General features: G+C 36.4%; 1 protein-coding gene across 2 annotated transcripts in view; it reads left to right on the top strand.

The window, feature by feature from the left end:
• The window catches only part of LOC136033131 (PSME3-interacting protein-like), a 34,599-nt gene that overhangs the window by 8,740 nt on the left and 4,802 nt on the right, over window positions 1-21,057 (top strand). Inside the window, exons 2-5 of one of the 2 annotated variants that reach the window (XM_065713769.1) lie at window positions 2,939-3,062; window positions 5,060-5,158; window positions 14,678-14,826; window positions 20,134-20,281. In XM_065713769.1, the coding sequence (XP_065569841.1) occupies window positions 2,966-3,062; window positions 5,060-5,158; window positions 14,678-14,826; window positions 20,134-20,281 (493 nt within the window). In that variant the 5' untranslated portion in view covers window positions 2,939-2,965. The remainder of the gene's footprint in view (window positions 1-2,938; window positions 3,063-5,059; window positions 5,159-14,677; window positions 14,827-20,133; window positions 20,282-21,057) is intronic. The other variant, XM_065713770.1, reaches the window with a different exon arrangement.

The following is a 21,057-nucleotide window of genomic DNA, read 5'->3' as shown; positions in this document are numbered from 1 at the left end:
TAAGAAAAAAAGCTACAGAATTCAAAGATCATCTACATGTTTATTCTGTTGGATCCTAACTAGGGAATGAGCCTGCAGCAGCAGCAGCAATAATCCCACACTCCTCTTGAACCATTCAATAGCCTCTTCCACTGGACTCTTCGGTTCTGACGGCTGAATTGGTAGCAATAATTGAATCGGTGAAGATGGTCAAAAATATACCTTCCTATTTACGTAAAGTAGCAATCTTCTTGGATTCTTAGACTACTCTTAAACTAACAAAAACTATAACCTGTATTGCAAAGGACAGTGATTTGCAGAAGAGATATTCCATCCTTTACCCAAGATTGAACCATCATTGGCTTCTCAGCTTATTCTTCCATTTGGGTATTCATTATAACGAAAAAGTGGACAGTCTAGCAGTAGAGACAGGAAAGTCAATCAACCCGCAACTTGCTTGAAAGTATCTAATTGCACTTGCTCTGGATCCAATTTTTAAAGAGCCTGAAAACTATCTAGTCTACTTCAAAATAAAAAGTTTAGAAGTAATACTAAGACGAAGAGAATACAGACGGAAGCAACACTGCGACCCAAATTGTAGACTCTGCAACTTGACCGAAGAAACCTTGCAGCACCTTCTGTTCAAAATGCATGACAGGTACTCCTGGAATTTATAAACGCTATGCCCTATCTCAAACATATAAACTTCCACCAGACATTAACCTGATTATGGATGCACCTTTACCAGCTTCCATCCAAAAATTGTTTTACAGAGAGGCAATTGATATCTTAAAAAAATTAGATGTGCTCTGAGGGGAATAAATTGTGTTTATTATATTTGTTGTTAACTTGTGTAGAAGAGAGCGTGAGCTAGCAGGAAGGGCCGTATTGGTACCAGTTGGCCTGTAGGCTTTAAACTGCAGAGTACATGCAGCTCGAGTTCTTCCACTTTTCACAATACAACCAAATTATGTATTTTGTCTTGTAATGCATCTGAATGTTGTATTATGTGTTTTGTGCAACGTATGATAAACGTGAAAATGTGCAATTGGAAGCCGAAAGGAGCCTGTTTAGGATTTCAGGTGCTTTTCTTATGAAGAAGAAGAAGAAGAAGAAGAAGAGACAAAACTTGTTCAGCCCTATCTCTCTCCTTTCAAGACTAAATCTGATTTTCTCCTGCCCTATTATCTCCCATGCTCTTAAAGTGTTCCATACATGCTAATTAAACAAAAACAGTTGCACTTGGTGTATTTTGAGTTACTGAGATATGTGTGTTGTTTCCAACTTAACCTGGACCAACAGAGTGCTTTTTGACTTTTTCCAACATACCTTTCAACGTTTCCTGAAATTTTCAACCAATAGCCTCCCCTTAGTTGTTCCTGAGATATTGCAGATGTCTTTCTGACAACCTGGATTTACATAATGACTTTTGATGTAGGTACACTGATCAAAAAGTTAAAAAGTTAAGATAAAATAAAAAATGAAACAATTAAATAAAATTAAATAAATTAAAAATTAAATGAATTAAAATTAAATAAAAAATTAAATAAATTAAAATAAAAAGTTAAAAGTTAAAAATGTGGCAACCGCCACATTCTCAGAAAGTTTCTTCTCAATGCTCCTGAAAATCGCAGATATATCCTTTGAACAACCTGTATGCACGTAGTGTCTTTTGATTTTGTTCAACATTGTCTGAAAGTTTTATACTAATTTCTTTAGGTGTTGGTAAACGCCTTTTTGACAACCTGGACGCGCATATTCTCTTTTGACGTAGTTTGACGTCCACCTCAATATACCCTGAAAGTTCTAATCTAATAACGTTTGCTGTTCCTGAGATATTGCATAGATACCCTTAAAAATTAGAATACACTTAGAGCATTTTGATTTAATTCAACATCATCTTAAAAATCCCTTGAAATTTCACCTCAATACCCTTAGCCTTCTTGGACACCCAGAACCATACACCCCTGCATTTTTCAATAACAAAGCATATATGTAAACAATGGACAATTTGTACAATTTATAGACCTTGCCTCCATTATTTGTCGGAACTGTGACATCCCCGTAGACATTTTCTTCAAGGGGGAGTGAGATTTAACTCGTGCATAGATGTTCATCCCTTGGCTGCTTAACTGTTGCCTATTTTTCTTGCAAGTTTTTCTGTCTCTTCTTATATATATTTTCTTGCATAACACTTTTTTTGCCTAATGGTCTGTTTGCAAGTATTTGGCTAATAATGAACACTTCCTGTATTTCTGAGTGTTTTAAGGACTCACGGGAAACAATTGCTATATGCTTAAACAATATAAGCTTATATGTAAACGATGGGCAATTTGCATGATTTATAGACCTTATCCCCATGACTTGTCGGAACTGTGACATCCCTGTAGACATTTTCTTCACAGAATTGGGGAGGGGTAGTAGGATTTAACTCGTCCATAGATATTCATTTCTTGGCTGCTCAACTACTGCCTATTTTTCTTAGAAGTTTTCCTGTCTCCTCATATATGTTTTTACTTGCATAGTACTTCTTTTGCTTAATATTTTTTTTGCTTAATGGTCTATGTATTTTTTTGCTTAATGGTCTATTTGCAAGTATGTACTTAATATCAAACTTTGTTTGAATGCCTGGGTGCTTTCCGCACTTACGGGAAAGAATTGGTAACTATTATGTGTCAGTTTTTTCTGTTTTCCTTTAATGAGACTTTAAAAGTAAAATCTTTTGTTTTACTTTCCACAACTTGCATTTTTGGAACGCATTTGACTAATCATAAACACTGTCTTGATTGATCTTTTTCAGTGCTTAAAGGTAGGCCTATTTGCTACTACTGGGTGTTGATTTATTTTGTCACCTTATGTATTTGATTGTTAGCTGTAAAATATTCTCTTTGCTATCTGTTAAGTTTGTTTAATTTGACATGATGATAAATATTGTCTTTAATTCTACATTTTTTTTTAGTAATTGAAAGTAAATCATTTGTCAAGTATGAGTGCTGGATTTGTTTCTGAGAAAGAGATTGAAGAAAATCGGAAAAAAAGGCAAGAAGAGTGGGAAAAAGTAAGAAAGCCAGATCAGCCTCTTGGTAAGTGTTCATCTATCTGTAAAGAACTGTGGAATGGGGGGAGGGGGTCCAGCGCTTTTGAAAGAGTGAGAGCGTAATCTTAATTACTAAACCCTATACATACAAGTATACTATCACAAAATTTGGATGATGGGGGGGGGGTGTACTCTCTTTTACCCTTATTTGGGATTGTAGCGAAATGTTCAAGTTCGATACAGTTTCAAGTTTTCAGTTATTTTATTCCTCTTTCTTTATTTTTGATTATTGAATGGTGTTCACCTAAGGTATTTATTCATTTTTCAAGTCAGTTCAGTTCAGTTCACTCGGTTTTATTGAAAAAAAAAATTATAACAGTCATAACATACATAATCTCTCGTCTCTATGCAAAAATACATGCTGAGTCCCTTATCGTCACGCACTTTGACTTTCCCTCCACTGCTCAATACAACCATAGCCCCTACCAACAAAAGCATCCTTACAAGTCCCCAACTTTTCATCCAGGAGCAAACCACTCCAATTCCCACACAAAAAAAAAATACTCAGTAATGACTAAAATCTCTTATCTATTTAAATTCTGTATTCAATTTAAACTATTTCCAAACAAGTTAATTTTTTATTCTCCTTTTGAAAGAATCAAGGGGGAGCTCCTACCTCTGAGTTCAAGCGGTAGGGTATCGCCTTAGTGCAGACGATGTCAGGCAAAAAATCCGACCTCACTGTTGGCGTATGTCGAAGATGGATCTGTGCAGATAGTCTTGTAATTGGAAGATGCTGTTCGGCTACCAAACGGAATAGATTCCTAAAAGGCGGTGGAAGCAAGCCAGAGAGGAATTTGACAGCAAAAACCAAGTTGGGAAGCTCAAACAGCGATTTCAGCGAGAGATAATCTTCTGCGTGTTTGATGATTTTCAAGGCATTCTTGTGGATGGAATCCAGTTTTTTCAGATTGGGTCATCTTGAATCATCTTTTCAATAATGTTTTTCACTTGAATCATCTTTTTTGTATTTTGTTATTCCCTTGCTGTTGTTTGTGAATTCTGTTTTCCTCTTTACTTAAATGTTGAATCACCTTCTATTTTTTATTCGCTTTGTTTTTGTTTGTTTCATCTTTCCTGTGTTTTGTTATTTCTCTTCAATTTTTCTCCTTTATGTTGCCTAAACTGCTTGTATACCAGCTCCTTCTTGTATTCATATATCTTGTATTGCTTGTATTCAGTTCATAAACCATTCTTTACTTGAATGTTTAATCCACGTCTTTTTAAATTTTCCTTTTTTTTACTTGTTTCTACTCTCTTGGGTTCTGTTATTTCTGTTTCAATTTTCTTTCAATTCTTCTCTTATACCGTGCCCAAGTAGGTTGTGTACCAGTTTATTGTTGAAGAGCAATTCTAGATAACAAAAATATATTTTCAGAAACATTGATTACTGTCTGTTCATTTTATTTTTTTAGTGTTTCATCTTTCTTCTATTTTTAATTCCCTTGCAACTATGTTTTATTATTTTTCCTCTTTACTTGAATTTCTAATCACCAGCTTTTTTCATTTGATTTTTTTCTTTTTTCGCTTGTTTTATGTTTCTTGTGTTTTACTATTCTCTTGCTGTTGTTTTTGAATGTTGTTTTCCTCTTTAATTGAATGTCTGTTCACCGTCATTTTTTTATTCACTTTTTTCTTTTTCAACTTTTTTCGGTCTTTCTTGTATTTTGTTATTTCTCTTCAATTTTTCTCTTTAATGACGACCAAGTTACTTGTGTACCGGTTTACTGTCGAAGAACAATGCTAGATAACAAAAAATATTTTATTTTAGAATTTTGAGTTTTAGTTTCAAATGTAGTTACATGTTATTTGTTATAATAAGTTTTGATGTAATTTAAATAGCTTATTATCTTTAGTTGTGTCTGAATTTTCACTATCTTTTCAGAGGCTCCTGTACCAGTTTTCGATAATCAATCACGATTTGATGTAATTTAAATAGCTTATTATCTTTAATTGTGTTTGAATTTTCACTATCCTTTTCAGAGGCTCCTGAACCAGTTTTCGATAATCGATCACTTTATGATAGATTGAAAGAGCAGAAAGACAAGAAAGAACTAGAATGGGAAGAAGCACATAAGTTAAGTATGTGCTGTTTTGCTGCTCACTCACCCAAAGGGGGGGGGGGTTAAGCATCGACTATTTTGGAGAAATTTATTTATTATTTCAGAATAGCTTTCTTTATCTGTAGAAACGCATTAATTGGCGACCTTCAATCATGTAAAAAAGACTTGAAAGAGCATTCCAAACTTCAAAACAATAATGAAAATGCAATAGAAAAAAGTAAAACACAAAAGTTTTCCTTTAAAATAGTAAACCATAAAAACTATCCTCTACAAAAGTAACATTGTAAGTTTTATTTCTTAAATGAAAAAATTGCTACTTTTCTTCTTCTTTAACTTTCTCTTTTGTTTTTTAAATATTTTGGAATTATGCGCTTTCAAATTTATCAGCGATTATCTTCAGCAGCGTTTAGAATTGTTGGAGAGTTGTACTAACAACTGTCGTTGACAATAATTATCAGAAGTTTTGTGGAATAACAATTCTTGTGTACATTTTCTTGTCCGAAAAACAGTTCTTATACCTTTATAAGTCATCAGTCGCCTTTATTTTTCATAGGTCTGCTAATTAATGGATTCTTTCAAGACGTTTCGCAATTGGTTAACCGAGAGAGAATATTAACGAGGCAAAATGTTGTTTAATAATAACTAGAACCAGGGTTGCAGGAAGTATTGAAGTTAAAGAGAACTAGAATAAAATTTACTAGAAACGGCATTTATCTGATAAACATGGCCAAGGGTTCCAACAATACCAAAAATAAAACTTATATTCAACTACAACTTAATAGATTAATGGTTTGAGCCCTAACCCCCCATAATTAAGTCTGGCTCGTGAAAACAGCAGCCAAAATGCATATAAACGTATTTTCTTTGTTAGGACTGTGAAAAAAGGCATGTACTTTGTTAAAGTATCAGACTAGAAGTTGTTTATTTATTCTTTGGTTCAACAATTCTTTTTCATTTTTATTATATTTTTTTTTGCAACAGCTGCTCAAATTAATAAAATATAATATTTAAATATATTTGTTCCACCTTTGTTAAATTTACAAGTCTGAGAGTAATCGTAGTTAAAATTTTACAGTACTGAATAAAAAAAGCATTAATAAACTAACTTAAACATAATTAAAAACATATAGTATTTAAAATATAAATTTTAAGAGTTTGAGAATAATCGTAATTTACAGCATTAAAAAGCATAAATAAATTACCTTAAAGATAAAAAAACAGAATTAAAAAAACATACAGCATTTATAAATAAATTAATTTTAATATAATTAAAAAAAGATACAGTATTTAAAATATAAATTCTAAAAGTTTTAGAATAATCGTACTTTACAGCATTAAAAAAAGCATGAATAAATTAATTTAAATATGAAAAAAAACACAATTAAAAAACATACAGCATTTAAAATATAAATTTTAAAAGTCTGAGAATAATCGTAGTGTAAATTTTACAGCATAAAAAAACACAAGTACTGCCATTTATCTAAAGCAAAAAAGAATTTTCGATGCTTACTTTTCATTTTTGGATGCTTGACGCATCAAAATTAATTTTATAGCAGGGATTCCAAAGCTAGATGCTCTTGGGTAGTACTTAAAGCTTAGAATATGAGTGGTACACAAACCTTTTCTAGAGAGGAGCCTAAAAATAATCGAACAACCCTTTTTTTGTTTCTTCTTTTTTATACCATTTACCAACTGTAGGTAAATACAAGCCATATTAATAGTCACGTAAATATATTTTTTTTGCTTTTGAATTCTGTACTCATTATTGCAAGTTCTCTACCTTACTCTGTGTAGTCAGTATTTATAATATTTGCGAATACCAAAGTTAATGAGCGCGTAAAACGCGCAATGGATACTAAAAAAAAAATGCTCACGGAATAGGTTTTTTGGATACAAAAGTGCACTTATTAGTGGTCTCGTATACCAGAAAAAACTAGCGCGTTACCGGCTTTAGATTGTTAGCCAGTCTTGTATTATGGCATATCCTCTGTTCCTTATTTGTTAATTTCTAATCTTATCCTTGACTATAATCGGTGGGTCAAGTTTTGGTATTTTGAGGAGTGGGATGGAAAACATGAAAAGCGTCTTGAAGACAACGTATTTTTAATTTTATGGAGCGGGTGAGATTCTGCAAGTGAATCAAAGGGACTACCTTTTTCTCCCCTTTTGTGCACATATTACTTCTACTATCGCTAGCGCGTTACGTCAGTGCTGCGCGTTACACTGCAGCACCGAGCCACCCAAGGGTAAGTCAGCTCCGTGCTTGTGTTTTTAAAAAGGTTGTTAATTTACCCTGGGAGCCCCCCCCCCCTTGTGCGGAAAATTCTCCCATGCCCCCGGAAAATTAACCTCAGAAAATCCCCTCTATAGGAAGATTACCTCTCGTGGAAGATCCCCCCCTCCGTGGAAAATTCCCCCACACGCAAAATTGAGCAGTGAAAGAGAAAGCACAAAATAGGCACATCAAATTGTTCATCAGCCACCCATTAACAGTTACGAGCCTAAGAAAAAAATTCCTGATTTTAGAAAAATCCTGAAAAAGCATGATTTTGCCCCAAAGAAATTCTAGGCAAAACATCCTATCTATTGAAAATTCTGAGACTACAAATCGATTTAAAAGTTTGAAAAAAAAATTATGTTTAGAGCTTCCAACTGCAGAAGAAGTAATGCCACATGGTGGTGCATTCGCCGGTACTAGACAAATGTATTGCGCGTTCTAGTATGGCGCGTAGCCATACTAGACAAATTGTTAATGTGGACATTTTAACTTTAATTCAAATGATTTTTCATGAAATGATGTTCGGTAATGTATGATTGCACATCAGGTAATATAAAGGAGTGGCGTTAGGTCTTCGTGTAGGCTGGGGTGGAGGGGCGGTTGTGGCAGATGTCTATAAGAGCATATTTTAATGCCCAAATTGTCTTATTCTTCATGAACCTTCAGATAAATATGGGAAAGGGTCTAGGAAGGATAGGAGTCAATCTACCATCTCCCTTCGTTTAGACTAAGCCTGGATAAGGGTGCTACGGGGAGGTGCCCCCTTTTTATTACACAAAACGTTTCTTATCCTTCATTTAACTAAACTGATTTGCCTCATATTTCTTAAAAATTATACGAAGTGATATGTAAGTACACATCAGCCATATGAAGGAGTGGCGAGGGGCAGGTGCCTCATGAGTGCATTTTAATGCCCAAATGTTTTAACTTTCATTGAACCTTCGTATAAATATAGAATGAGCGTGGGGAAAGAAGTAGAGGTAAAAATTGGTATCTAATACCTCTCGATTCCCGGGAATATTTTTGGTTGACACGTTTACTATTGGTACCTGGGGGTGGGTTAATAGTATCATTCTCATTGCTAGTCTTTTTCTATATAGCATAAACATAGTTGAGATGGCTAGGCCACGTTCTGCGGATGAAGGATGACAGATTGCCGAAGATTGTCCTTTTTGGCCAACCTTCCGGGACTACACGGAAAGCAGATCGTCCCTGTCTGGGATGGGAGGGTGTCATAAATAAAGATTTAAAGGAAATGGGAACTTTCTGGGAGGGTGTAAAGGGGGAGACCTTGAATAGATTAGGTTGGAGGAGGAGCGTGCGTAGCTGTGTTGGCCTCAGGCTGCTTGGTGCTGCAGTGAGTTATTATTAGTAGTAGTATAAATATTAACTTGTCCCTTACAAAGTTTATTCAACCACCTTTTCCATAAAAATGTTATATCTTAACAATGAGCAACTTGCATAGCTTAAGGCCCTTACCCTGTGGGCTAGAAGGGGGGTTTTCCAACTCAGAGGCATGCCATGTGGCCTTTGGACTATTTTGAACAAAATGGCTATCTCAAAATTCCGATCGGATTCGTCTGGAGACAAAATGGTGTGGGGTTGGCTTGTTGCCCTACAATCACTTTTGAATCTTAAAAAGAGCTTTAGAACTTTTAATTTGGAATCGAACCTCTAAAGTTTACGTGACAACTCCTTCCATATGAAATGCCTCTGGAAAAAATAGATAAACATTAATACATTAAACCCTTATGGCTATTTTATGGCAAAACTTCAGCATTGCCTCTGATTTAAATAGGGGAGTAGAAATTTCAATTTCTCTTCAAATGATCATCTAGAATTATCCAGGGGGAATATGGTGGGATTTCCCGCGGTGGAAAATTCTTCAGGCGGACCCTAGACCCCTTTTCTGTTGTCCGTCGTTTTGTTACTCTGCACAATGCACTTTGCCCATTGCTTTTTGTCAGTTGTAGCACCTTCATCAAAACCCTTTCATATACCTAGTGCGTTCAAGCTGCGTACTTTTACGTTTTGAACCAAAATGATGAGAAAATATCCAAAGAAGATAATTTCTAAAAAAAACAACAACATTAGTGTGTTATTACTGAGACAGAATAAAGAATTGATATGCTTCGTATGTGTAAAATTAGCTAAATTATTCTGTGTGATAGCCAGGTTCTGATTTTGTGTTGAGGTTTCCAGTTTGGCACCGAAGGAAACTGACTTTATACCCTTGGCTAGGTGTCACCTCCTTCAGGTAATTATGAAAAGGCGTGGGCATCGGTATTTGCCTTTTCACCTTGACAAAAGCAGACGGAAGAAGATATAGCACTTCAGAAGGAGGTGAGTGGGTACAGAGAGTGTGAATGAGCAGAACAAGCGAATGAAGGAAAATAGAGAGTCAGAAAGAGTTTAATAATAGACAGCTATTGAAGCCTCATCATGACTTACCCCTAAAGGATATTATTAGTTTTTGGTGGTGCAACACCCTGTCCAACTAGCCCTATACAGGACCCTCTGGAGGGTGCCAAGGGGGTTTTAAGAGCTTCTGTGTAAAGCAGGCGTCGATAAATCTTAACAAAGGCACTGTAACTTCCAATTTAAAATCAAATGAGACGTATCTGAATTTAATAATACGACCACCCATTCCAAAAAAATCTTATACGCCCCCAGGGCATAACTTCAAGCCCTTGCTCTAGGGGGCTCTAGGGGTTTGTGCCAACCCTGGAGGCACTATTATATGCTCTTTGGACTATTTTAAACAAAATCGCCATCGCAAAATTTCAATTAGATACATTTGGTGAAAAGAGGGGTAGTCGGGCGGGGGAGCTACTTGACCTCCATCACTATTGACTTTTAAAAGAGAACTAGAACTTCTGATTTCAACCAAATGAGCTACCTCTAAATTTTGTACAACGATTCCTTCCATAAGAACCTTAAATGCCCCAGAGGCACAAGCTACAACCCTTGCTTCTAGGCTCTGGTAGTCTGTATCAACCCCAAAAGCCTTGTTATATGACCTTTGGACTATTTTGAATAAAATGAATTTCTCAAAATTTTATTCGATGTGTTTCGGGTGTTGGGGGGGGGGCAACTGCCTTCTCATCACTTTGACTCTTAAAAAGGGCACTAGAAATTACAACCTTTGCCCTGAGAGCTGTGGGGGCGGGGTTGTGTTCATGAAAGACATAATTTCAGGATTTTACAACTACAATAAACAAAATTTCTATCTCCAAATTTTGATTGGATGCCTTTGTGGAAATGATGAGCGTGGGGGCAGGGGGCTTGTTAATCTCAAACCACTTTGACTCTTAAAAAGGGCACTCCAATGGGAATTTGGAGATAACAGTTTTGTTCATCGTAGTTGAAGGTTTGAAACAAACCCCAGAACCTAGGGGCAAGGGCTCTGGGGTTTGGACAAGGGCGCTTGTAAGTTGTGCCCAGGGGCTTTTGAAGGTTTTTATGGAAGAGATGGTTGTATAAACTTGAGAGGAGGCTCATTTGGTTAAAAATTCGATTTTCTACTTCCCTTTTAAGGGTCAAAAGTGATGGAGGGCTGCTAGCCTCCTCCCTTCTGAAAACCCCTCTTCACCAAACGAATTGAGATAGCCCAAAAGGGCTAAAATCAAAATAGTCCAAAGAACTGAAACAATGCCTCTAGTTTTGATGTAACCCCCCAGAGCCCTTGGTTCAAGGTTGAGTCATGGCCTGGGGTCATGTAAGATTCTTATGGAATGGGTTGTCACAAAAACTTCAGATTGGGCTCATTTGATTTGAAATTAAAAGTTATAGTGCCCTTTTTAAGAGTCAAAGTTATTTGAGAGTTACCACTCCCCTCCCCCACTCTCATCGTTTCCCAAAGATATCAAATCAAAATTTGGAGATAGGAATTTTGTTCATTGTATTTGAAGAGTCCAGAAATTATGTCTTTCAGAAAGACACCCCCCCCCACAGCTCTCAGGGCAAGGGTTGTAAGCTATGCCCCAGGGGGATGTAAGGTCTCTATAGAAAATGTGGTTTTTAAATGCTTCAGAAGGGACTCATTGAATTGATAATCTGAATTTCTAGTGCTCTTTTTAAGAGTCAAAGGGATGAGAAGGCAGTTAACCCCCCTTCCCTCCAAAAAACGTCGTTTTTTCCCGAAAACATCGGTTAAAAACTTTGAGACAGTCATTTTATTCAAGATAGTCCAGGGATCATATAACAAGGCTTTTGGGGTTGATACAAACCATCAGAGTCTAGGGGCAAGGGTTTGCAAGTTATGCCTTGGAGTATTTAAGGTTCTTATGGTAGGGATGGTTGTTTAACTTTAGAAGAGGCTTATTTGGTTGGAAATAGGAAATTCTAGTTCCTTTCTAAGTGTCAAAAGTGATGGAGGGCATTTAACCCCCCTCTCCCTGACAACCACTTTCTTTTCCAAACGCATCTGATAGAAATTATGAGATAGTGATTTTGTTCAAAACAGTTCAAAGAACATATAATAGTTTCTCTAGGGGTGAAACAACCCCCCAGCACCATGGGGATAGGATTGTAAGTTATGCCATGTGGGCAAATAAGGGTTTTATGGAACGGGGGGTCGTATAAACTTCAGATGGGGCTTATTTGATTTGCAATTGGAAGTTATAGTGCCTTTTTTACGAGTCAAAGTGATTTGAGAGCAACCAGCCCCCCCCCCCCCTTTATGCTCATCATTTCCCTTGACATCTCCTATGAAAATTTGCAGATAAAAATTTTGTTAATCGTAGTTGAAGGTTTAAGAAATTATGTCTGTGAGGAAGACAACCCCCCCCCCTGCATCTCTTAGGGAAAGGGTTGTAAGATATGCCCTGGGGACATATAAGGTTCTTCTAGAAAGGTTGGTCATATATGCTTTGGAGGGGACTCATTGGGTTGGTAATCAGAAGTTCTAGTGCCCTTTTTACGAGTCAAAGTTATCACAATGCAGCTATCCCCCTCCCCACACACGCACACAAGCACAAACACGTCATTTTTTCTGAGATGTATCCAATAGATATTTGAGACAGCCCATTTTATTCAAAATAGTCCAAGTATCATATAACAAGGCTTTTGAGGTTGATACAAACCACCGGAGCCTGAGAGCCTGTAGGCTAACCCCAAAAGCCTTGTTATATGACCTTTGGACTATTTTGAATAAAATGACTCAAATTTTTTATTCTATGTATTTCGTTTTTTGGCGGGGGGGGGCAACTGCCTTTGACTCTTAAAAATGGCACTAGAAATTCAGATTATCAATCCAATGAGTCCCCACCGGAGTATGTATGACCACCCTTTCTATAAAACCTACAACCCTTATGCCCCCAGGGCATAACTTACAACCCTTGCCCTGAGAGCTATGGGGGCGGGGGTGTGTTCCTGAAAGGCATTTTCCGGACTCTACAACTACAATAAACAAAATTTCTATCTCCAAATTTTGATTGGATGTCTTTGGGGAAATGATGAGCGTGGGGGAGGGGGGGCTTGTTAATCTCAAATCAATTTGACTCTTAAAAAGGGCACAATAACTTTCAGTTTCAAATCAACTGAGCCCCATCCGAAGTTTATGCGACCACTCATTCCATAAAAACCTTACTTAACCCCAGGCCATGACTTACAGCCCTATCCCCAGGGCACCGGGGGTTGTGTCTATCCTAGAGGCATGTCAGATTCCTTTGGTGAAGATGCGTAGTTGGAGGGCGAGGGGTTAGCTCCCTTCTATCACTTTTGACTTTTGAAAGAAAACTAGAAATTCCAAATTTTAATCAAATGAGCCTCCTCTAAAGTTTATCCAACCATTCCTTCCATAAAAAAAAACTTAAAAACCCCTTGGGCGTAACTTACAACCCTTACCCCGTGGCTCTCGGGTTTGTTTCAACCCCAAAAGCCTTGTTATATGATATTTAGACTGTTTTGAATAAAATGGCTATCTTAAAATTTCTATTAGATGCATTTCGGACAACACGACGTGTGTGTTTGGGGTGGTGGTGGCTGCCCCCGATACTACCAATCCAATGAGCCCTTTCCGAAGTTTATATGACCACGCTTTCTGTAAAAACCTTATACACCACTAGGCCATAACTTACAACCCTTGCCCTGAGGGCCGGGGGGATGTGTTATCCTCAAAGACATAATTTCCGGACCATTCAAATGTGTTGAACAAAATGGCTATCTCAAAATTTTGATTGGAAGTGTTTGGGGAAATGGTGGGCGTGGGCGGGGGTGGTTGCTCCACGATCACTTTTGAATATTCAAAAGGGCACTAGCCCTTTCAATTTCCAATCGAATGAGTCCTTTTTGAAGTTTCTACGATAATACATTGTATAAAAACTTTATATGCCTCAAGGGCATAACTTATAACCCTTATCGTGTGGGGTGGGGGGATGTCATCCTCAAAGACATCATTTCTAGATCAAAATGCTAGATGGCTATATCAAAATGTTGATCGGAAGTGTTTTGGGAAATGATGGACGTGGTGGGAGGGCATTCGTCCTCCAATCACCTTCGGCTATTAATAAGGGCACTAGGCCTCTCAATTCCAATCGAATCAGCCCTTTTTGAAGTTTTTACGACAACGCTTTCTGTAAAAACCTTATATGCCCCCAGGGCATAAATTACAACCTTTGCCCTGAGGGCTGTGGGAGGAAGGGGCTGTCATCCACAAAAACATAGTTTCCGAATATTTCAGCTACGTTTAACAATATGGCTATCTCAAAATTTTGATTGGATGTGTTTGGAGAAATGGTGGGCGTGGGAGGGGTTCAGTTGCATTCCAGTCATCTTTGACTATTGAAAAGAGCACTAGCCGTTTCAATTTCCAATCGAATAAGCCCTTTTTGAAGTTTCTGCGACAAAACTTTCTATAAAAACCTTATATGCCCCCAGGGCATGACTTTCTTTTTCTTGTGGGCTGTGGGGGGTGGATTGTCATCCTCAAAGTCATAATTTCCGGATCTTTCAACTACGTTTAACAATATGGATTTCTCAATATTTTGATTGGAGATGTTAGGAGAAATAGTGGGCATGGAAGGGGGATTAGCTGCCCTCCATTTTGAAAAGGACACTAGCCCTTTTAATTTTCAACCGAATGACCCCTTTTTGAAGTTTCTACGACATCTCCTTAAATGCGAAGTACCCTCGTCTAAGCAATTAAAAAAAAATATTGTGCCAACATCGTTCTTTACTTAGGCAGCGCTATTGCGCTTCCTATGATAAATTTTATTTTGTTTTACTTCTAGTTGTGTTTTCATAGTGTTTTATCTTTAGAAAATCAAGTGAAGGGGCTTGATGTAGACGAATTGGGGTTTTTGGATTACGTAGACAATGTTAAACGTCAAGAAGAAAAGATAAGAATTGATGAAGAAAAGAAGCTTCTGGAAGAGTACAGATCCGCTTTAACTTCAATGAATGAAAAAGTGAGGAACATATCCCCTTATTTTTCTTCTTTAAGCTATATATTGGTCTTCTCCTTTTGAAAAAAAAAATCTTATTTGGATGTTTAGGTGCAATTCTAATCAGGATTTCAGTTTTTTTTTCTTTTTTTACCTTAAAAAGTCTGAAGAAAAATAAAGTAATTTTAACTATTATTCTATTCTTCTGCCTTCATTTTCTTTGAAATTAGAAGATAATCAGCAAAAGCTCAACATAAACATCAACAACAAGATGAACAATAGGGAATTCTTTTCGCAAGAGAGTGGAACTCTATATTTGAATGAATATTCTGACCCTATGTCCATGGATCGTCCTCAGCAAAACATAAATATATAAAAGAAACGAGACTTGGATTAACATACGACCGTTAAAACTGAAAAATTTAGTGTATGGGTCTTGGATATAGGTCGAAATATTTATTCAAATATAGAATTCAACTGTCTTGCGAAAAGAATTCCCTTTTGTCATTCTTGGTGTTGATGTCTATGAGAAAAAGGTAGTATGGTCTTCGTCGTTGTTCAAAAGCTCAACAAAGTAATAAAAGAAAGGGGAAACTGGTGTTGTATTGACATGTTCAAAAACTGAGAAGGAAGATCGAATATGAACTTGTCCCAGTTAAAGATGGGAATGGAGCCACAATTAGTGATAAGAAAAGACTTAAAGAAAAAGCTTTATGTTTAATAGTAAGGAGAAGAGGCTTGTACAAGAATTATCTGAGTGATAGGTCATATGAAAACAAAGAAAGTGAAGAAAGCATTAAAATATGAGCTAAGGAGCTGCGAAGTGGAGGCCATTGATAAAATTGCCGAAGATCTGGAAGATACAGCTATGCGGCATATTAGTAAAATATTGTACTGGCGTGTTAATAAATTGAGAGAGAGTATTCAATATGGACCTGTCCCAGTTAAAGATGGGAATGGAGCCACAATTAGTATTCAGAAAAGATTTAAAGAGAGATTGGCAGAACTTCTTAAGAGTGTGTTAAACCGTTGTAAAATTACTGGGAATGATATCATTTCAGAAGAAAAATTTATACCCTTTAAAAGCGAAGGTGGATTTATTTTGCGAGGATGAAATATAGATACTACTTAAAGGACTAAAAAATAATAAGGCTCTAGGTACTGGTAGTGTTGTATGAGTTTTTTTTTTAAGTATAATGGTTGTAAAGCTAGAGATAAATTACTGAAGATTATGTATGGGATTGAAAAAAGGGGAGATACCCAAAGATTTTAATAAAACTATAATTTAATTCTTTTATAAGAAGGTGTGATATGAGTGAGTGTGATAACTATAAAGGCTCTAGGCTGGTTTCTATAGGAAGTAAACTGCTTAGTAAAATGATACTTTTTGGACTTTAGGTAAAGTTTTAAGAGAAGAGCAGTGTAATTTTAGGAAGGGGAGAGGATGCATCGACCAACTTTTCAGAAAATAAGGTTAGTTGGTTGGTTTGTTTTGAAGTTGAAGCTCAACTTTTGAAGTTGAGCAGAGTTGCCTTTTAACTCATTTATATGGTTGGTTGTGATTGACTTTGTCATAAGGAAAGTGGCAAAGGCTATGAAAGAGTATAAAATCAAATGGGAAAATAAAACTATCCTATGCTTAGATCATACTGAAAATTTGAGTTTCCTAGATGAAAATTCTAGCAAAATCAATAATTTTTTGGAGGTTTTAAGTGCTCAAACCGCAAGAATAGGCTTGAAAATTTATATTAAGAAAACTCAGTCGCTTAGAATGGTCATAAGTGAAGTTGAAGTTGATGAGCCGTCCTGGCCGAGTGGGTTGGTGCGCTGGATTCGGGATCTCTTGTCTGAGAGAACGCGGGTTCGAATCCCAGTGTACCCAATTCTTCAGTTTGGGACGGGGGTCAGTGGCATGACTGTAAGCTTAGCCAGAGTCGACCCAGATCTAAATGGGTACCTGGAGAAATCTGGGGAAGGTAAACAGGAAGGGTGTGCGAAAGCACAGGATGGCTGGCCCCCAACCCCCCATTGCACTTCCTGGCTGAAGGCCAAGAAACGGAGATCAGCACCGCCGGTACGGGTTGTAAAGTCTAATGCCGTATCCTTTACCTTTGCCTTTATAAGTGAAGTTGGTGATGTTGGGTAACGAGAAGTTCGATCAAGTGGACAGCTTCACTTACTTATGTAGTACTATTAGTAAAGATGGTGGACGCAGTTAGATATTAAAAGTAGAATAGCCAATGCCCAAGGTTTCTTTTCACAGTTGAAAAAAGTTTGAAAGAATAAAAAAAAAGTATGCGAATCATGATTAGAATACTAGAAGCTCAGCCGCTTAGACTAGGAATAAGTAAAGTTGAAGAGGTGATGTTGGGTAACGAGAAGTTTGATCAAGTGGACAGCTTCACTTACTTATTTATTGCTATTAGTAAAGAGGGTGGACGCTGTTAGATGTTAAAAGTAGATTATGGGGATGTTGGACTAAACAAAAAGACACTCGGGGCGTTCAAGGCAATAAAAAGCGATTATGTACTATATATCAGGAACGTCTAAGAAAATTAAGTTGTAAATGATATGTATGTTGAAGGGATAGTCGATTGACATTTGTGCATATTCAGAGTTTTAGTATGATATTGGTCAGAATGGCTTCAACCCTATAGAAGCCTAAAAATTCCACTGATTCTCAATCTGTTTATTTGAATAATATTACCCATCCATCCAAAATTTTATAGTACAGATGTCGGAAATTTGTTTCAAAATATAGGTTCATGTACAAATAGCAAGGCAAAATCTTGATTCATAAGGAGAAACGCGGAAAAAAGCTTTACAAACATTCTTTTTATTAACAATAAAAGAATAATGTCAGTTAAAAACGAACAGAAATTAATTTAAAAAAAACTTTTCCACAAAGGACTTTTTCAATGAAAAGTTAAGAGCTACGTTAAACCTAAGATGAGCAGAAATCAAGTCAAATAGTACTCCAAGTATAATGAAATATAAATCACTATCAATAACCCAAAATGAGCAGAAATTACAGTAAATAATCAAGTTAAACATAAACGATCAGAAACAAAAGTAAACAGGAGTTGGGCTCACGCCCCTTGTGAGTTCAAAAGACCTGGTCTTGATTTGCACTTTTACAGAGACTTTGAAGGATCTGAAATTATTATCTAATTATAAATGAAACCAGAAACAAGCAGAAATAAAAATTAATAATTTTGTCAAACATAAAACGGTCAAAAAATATCGCTAATAGGAGTAGTCCTACTGCCACCTAAACCACCTATAAGCTATAGGCTCATCTGATCTTTGCTGACAACAATATATATTTTAAACATTTATTTTTTTATATTTGTAACTGTAACTCACTAAATTGATCATACTCTATAATTTAAAAAATTAAATCAAGGTTTTTTCCGGGTTGCTGGGGTAGCAGGCAACCTAGTAAGAGACGATAACGTTCCATACTAAGATTCAAAACAATTTAAAATTACCGTAATGTATTTCTTTTAAAACATTGCCTGAATCGTTATCAATATCAGTCTCCACTCCAAGGATGCCGATTGCATGGTAGCTCTTTGTTCGCTCAAAAGAGCAGGCGATGATCTACAAGGTTGGAAAGTTACAACAACTAGCAAAAAGAACTGAATATGAACCGTAAGAAAAGAGTTGAAAATCGGCAAAAATAAAAGTAAGAACTTATGGTGCAAAACAGCTTAAGAAGGTCTAGCCAAAGATTCTTGATGCTAGATTTTTCTCTCCCAGCAAAATATATGGGCCGACGTGATCCTCAATTACATTGGCTGTCTAACAAAACTCGCTCGACCGGGCAATTTCTTGCAATGTCATTGGATTAGATAACAGTCCGCCCGTACATGGATAGCATAATGTTTCGCCCATACAATGTGATTGGATATCGTCAACTTTTAGGGAGGCAAATCATCTGATCAGATGGCCTTTGGGATTTGCATTTATGTTGATGTGAGATATCTGATGAAACATCACACGTAATCTTTGGTCTAGCTTACCTTATTAATTAGTTTGTAAAAACCAATTTGTAACTAAAAAGTCAGAAGTGCTGGTATTTCTAGACGTTATTATCATTATCATAAAATCAAGTCTACTTTCATTACTTCTTTCCGGTCATCTCGATTGTTGTGATGATTTTTTTTGCGATGATATTTTGATAGGTATAAACCACACTGTCTAAAATACATGTCGTTTTTGATAAATCGCATATGGCACCCTCTTTAGACCGTTTGGGACGGAGGGGGTAGCATCAGTTGCATTTGTAAACCTTGATTAGCTCTGATATATTGTACTAATATTGTAACAAAGAAAAATACGTTGCTTGAAATACAGATATTTCAGTAAAATGTAAATGACGATATGGCCTTTAGAAGGTTTAGGGGGCGGCAGCCCTACCCCTGTTGGTGGGCAATTCATGTTCATTTAAAGTTATACTGGACTATTCTTTTCGGCTTCTGGTCGATATACGATCCATTTTTCTTCTATAAAAGTGACTTGTGATTATTAAATGTGATTTTTGTTGTTGTGATTATTATTATTGTAATTATTGAAAAGTGAGTTTTTTCTTTCAGTTTCTGTTCTTCTTTGGCTTCGTTTGTCCATTGATCGTAATTACTTTTTTTGTTGAAAGTTTCAACTATTATCGGCCTTTACTTCCACTTGTCTTAGGTTTTGATATGGCTCTACTGTTCTTTGAAAAACCTGTTTTTAAATTATCAAAAACAGTTTCATGCAAAAAGCTCTTAGCTCCAGCTGTTTAAGAACTGGTGAAAGAAAATATAGCATATTTGGGGGAAAAAATTACTAATTTCTAATTATTTCATAACTAAACGAACGTAATTTGGACCAGTCAAACAAGATGCTTTAATCAGGAGGCTATTTCATTAATATATGTTTTCTAGGGGGAGCGGTCAACGGAAAGACTTTGTTCTCCTCCCTCCCATCCTTTCCTACTTTTTTCTCAGTTCAGGTGAAAATACGCAGCACAATCTTCTTTCTTTTTCATATTTAAAATATTACAATTAAAGAGGAGCTGTCACTCCCTCACAATGCATAATGGTTTTGTTTTCCGTATTATTTTTTTTTAAATTATTTTCGCCTTTGTTTTAATTTTTATAGTTCATTCTTTGTCTAAAATTATGTTTTAGATCGTTTTGGAAACTAATATCTACCAAACATCTTGTTGAATTTTGACGAGTCTAAGGGTAGTGAATGATTTGAACTCTTCTATGTTAAAGGCGTGGGAAGTGAATTTGGTAACTTTTTTCTGTTTAAGTTTGAAATACAATGAATTATATTTTCAAGGCCCGCACAGATAGAATCAAAGAAGACTTGAAAAAACCTACAACGTTTAATCTAAAATCTGGAATTCAGAAGCAAGCATTGGCTGGTGTTAAAATAAAAAAACCGAAAGACACTGATGATAGCATCAGACAAACTAACAATACAAACGGTGAGATTCTATATAATTTTCTTTTGTAATCAAGGCCGTATCCAGGATACTCATTCGGTGAAGGGGAGGGGCATCAGACAAACTAACAATACAAACGGTGAGATTCTATATAATTTTCTTTGGTAATCAAGGCCGTTCTAGGATATTCGTTCGGTGAAGGGGAGGGGTTACAAAAAAACGTGTCAAAAATCTGTTTATATGGAATTTTTGTTACGTTTTAATGAGCGGACGAAAATTGGGGGGGGGGGGGGTAAACCCTCAACCCCCCCCCCCCCCCCTGTATACGGCCTTGATTGTTGTTGAAAGACTTATAGCTTTAGAAATGGTTGAAAAGTGACTCGAAATTAAACTTCTAGTTATTTTCTAGCGGAACTGAAAAGTACTGGAACTGGAAGCTTGCGGGAAATATTCCCATACTGGGAATCAAGCCCAGGCTCGCTTGGCGAAACTTGCTATCCTAGCCACTAGACCACAAGGTACCGTTTTAATAACTGAAAAGTAGTAATGTCATCAGCAAGTTTATTAATGGGCTTACAGATGTGACCCGTGAAAGGGAGAGCACTCGATTTTTAATTTTACGTGGTAGATATAGGATTTTTTCGGGTTAATCCGCTTGCTTGAAGAGGAAACCAAAAAGCAATACTTTGGTAAATATTCTAGTTTTTCCAATTTATTTGCTAGGTTGAAAATGAACAAATTAAGTGAAAACTTGCTCCTTATTATTTGCTAATAGAGGTAGATTACAAACTTCCAATTCGGTTATAAGCCCAATGCTA

This window comes from Artemia franciscana, chromosome 11 (assembly GCF_032884065.1).
Source record: "Artemia franciscana chromosome 11, ASM3288406v1, whole genome shotgun sequence".
In the NCBI taxonomy this organism is placed as follows: domain Eukaryota; kingdom Metazoa; phylum Arthropoda; class Branchiopoda; order Anostraca; family Artemiidae; genus Artemia; species Artemia franciscana.
The sequence above is the reverse complement of the archived record's forward strand: the minus strand, read 5'-3'. Positions and strand labels throughout refer to the sequence as shown.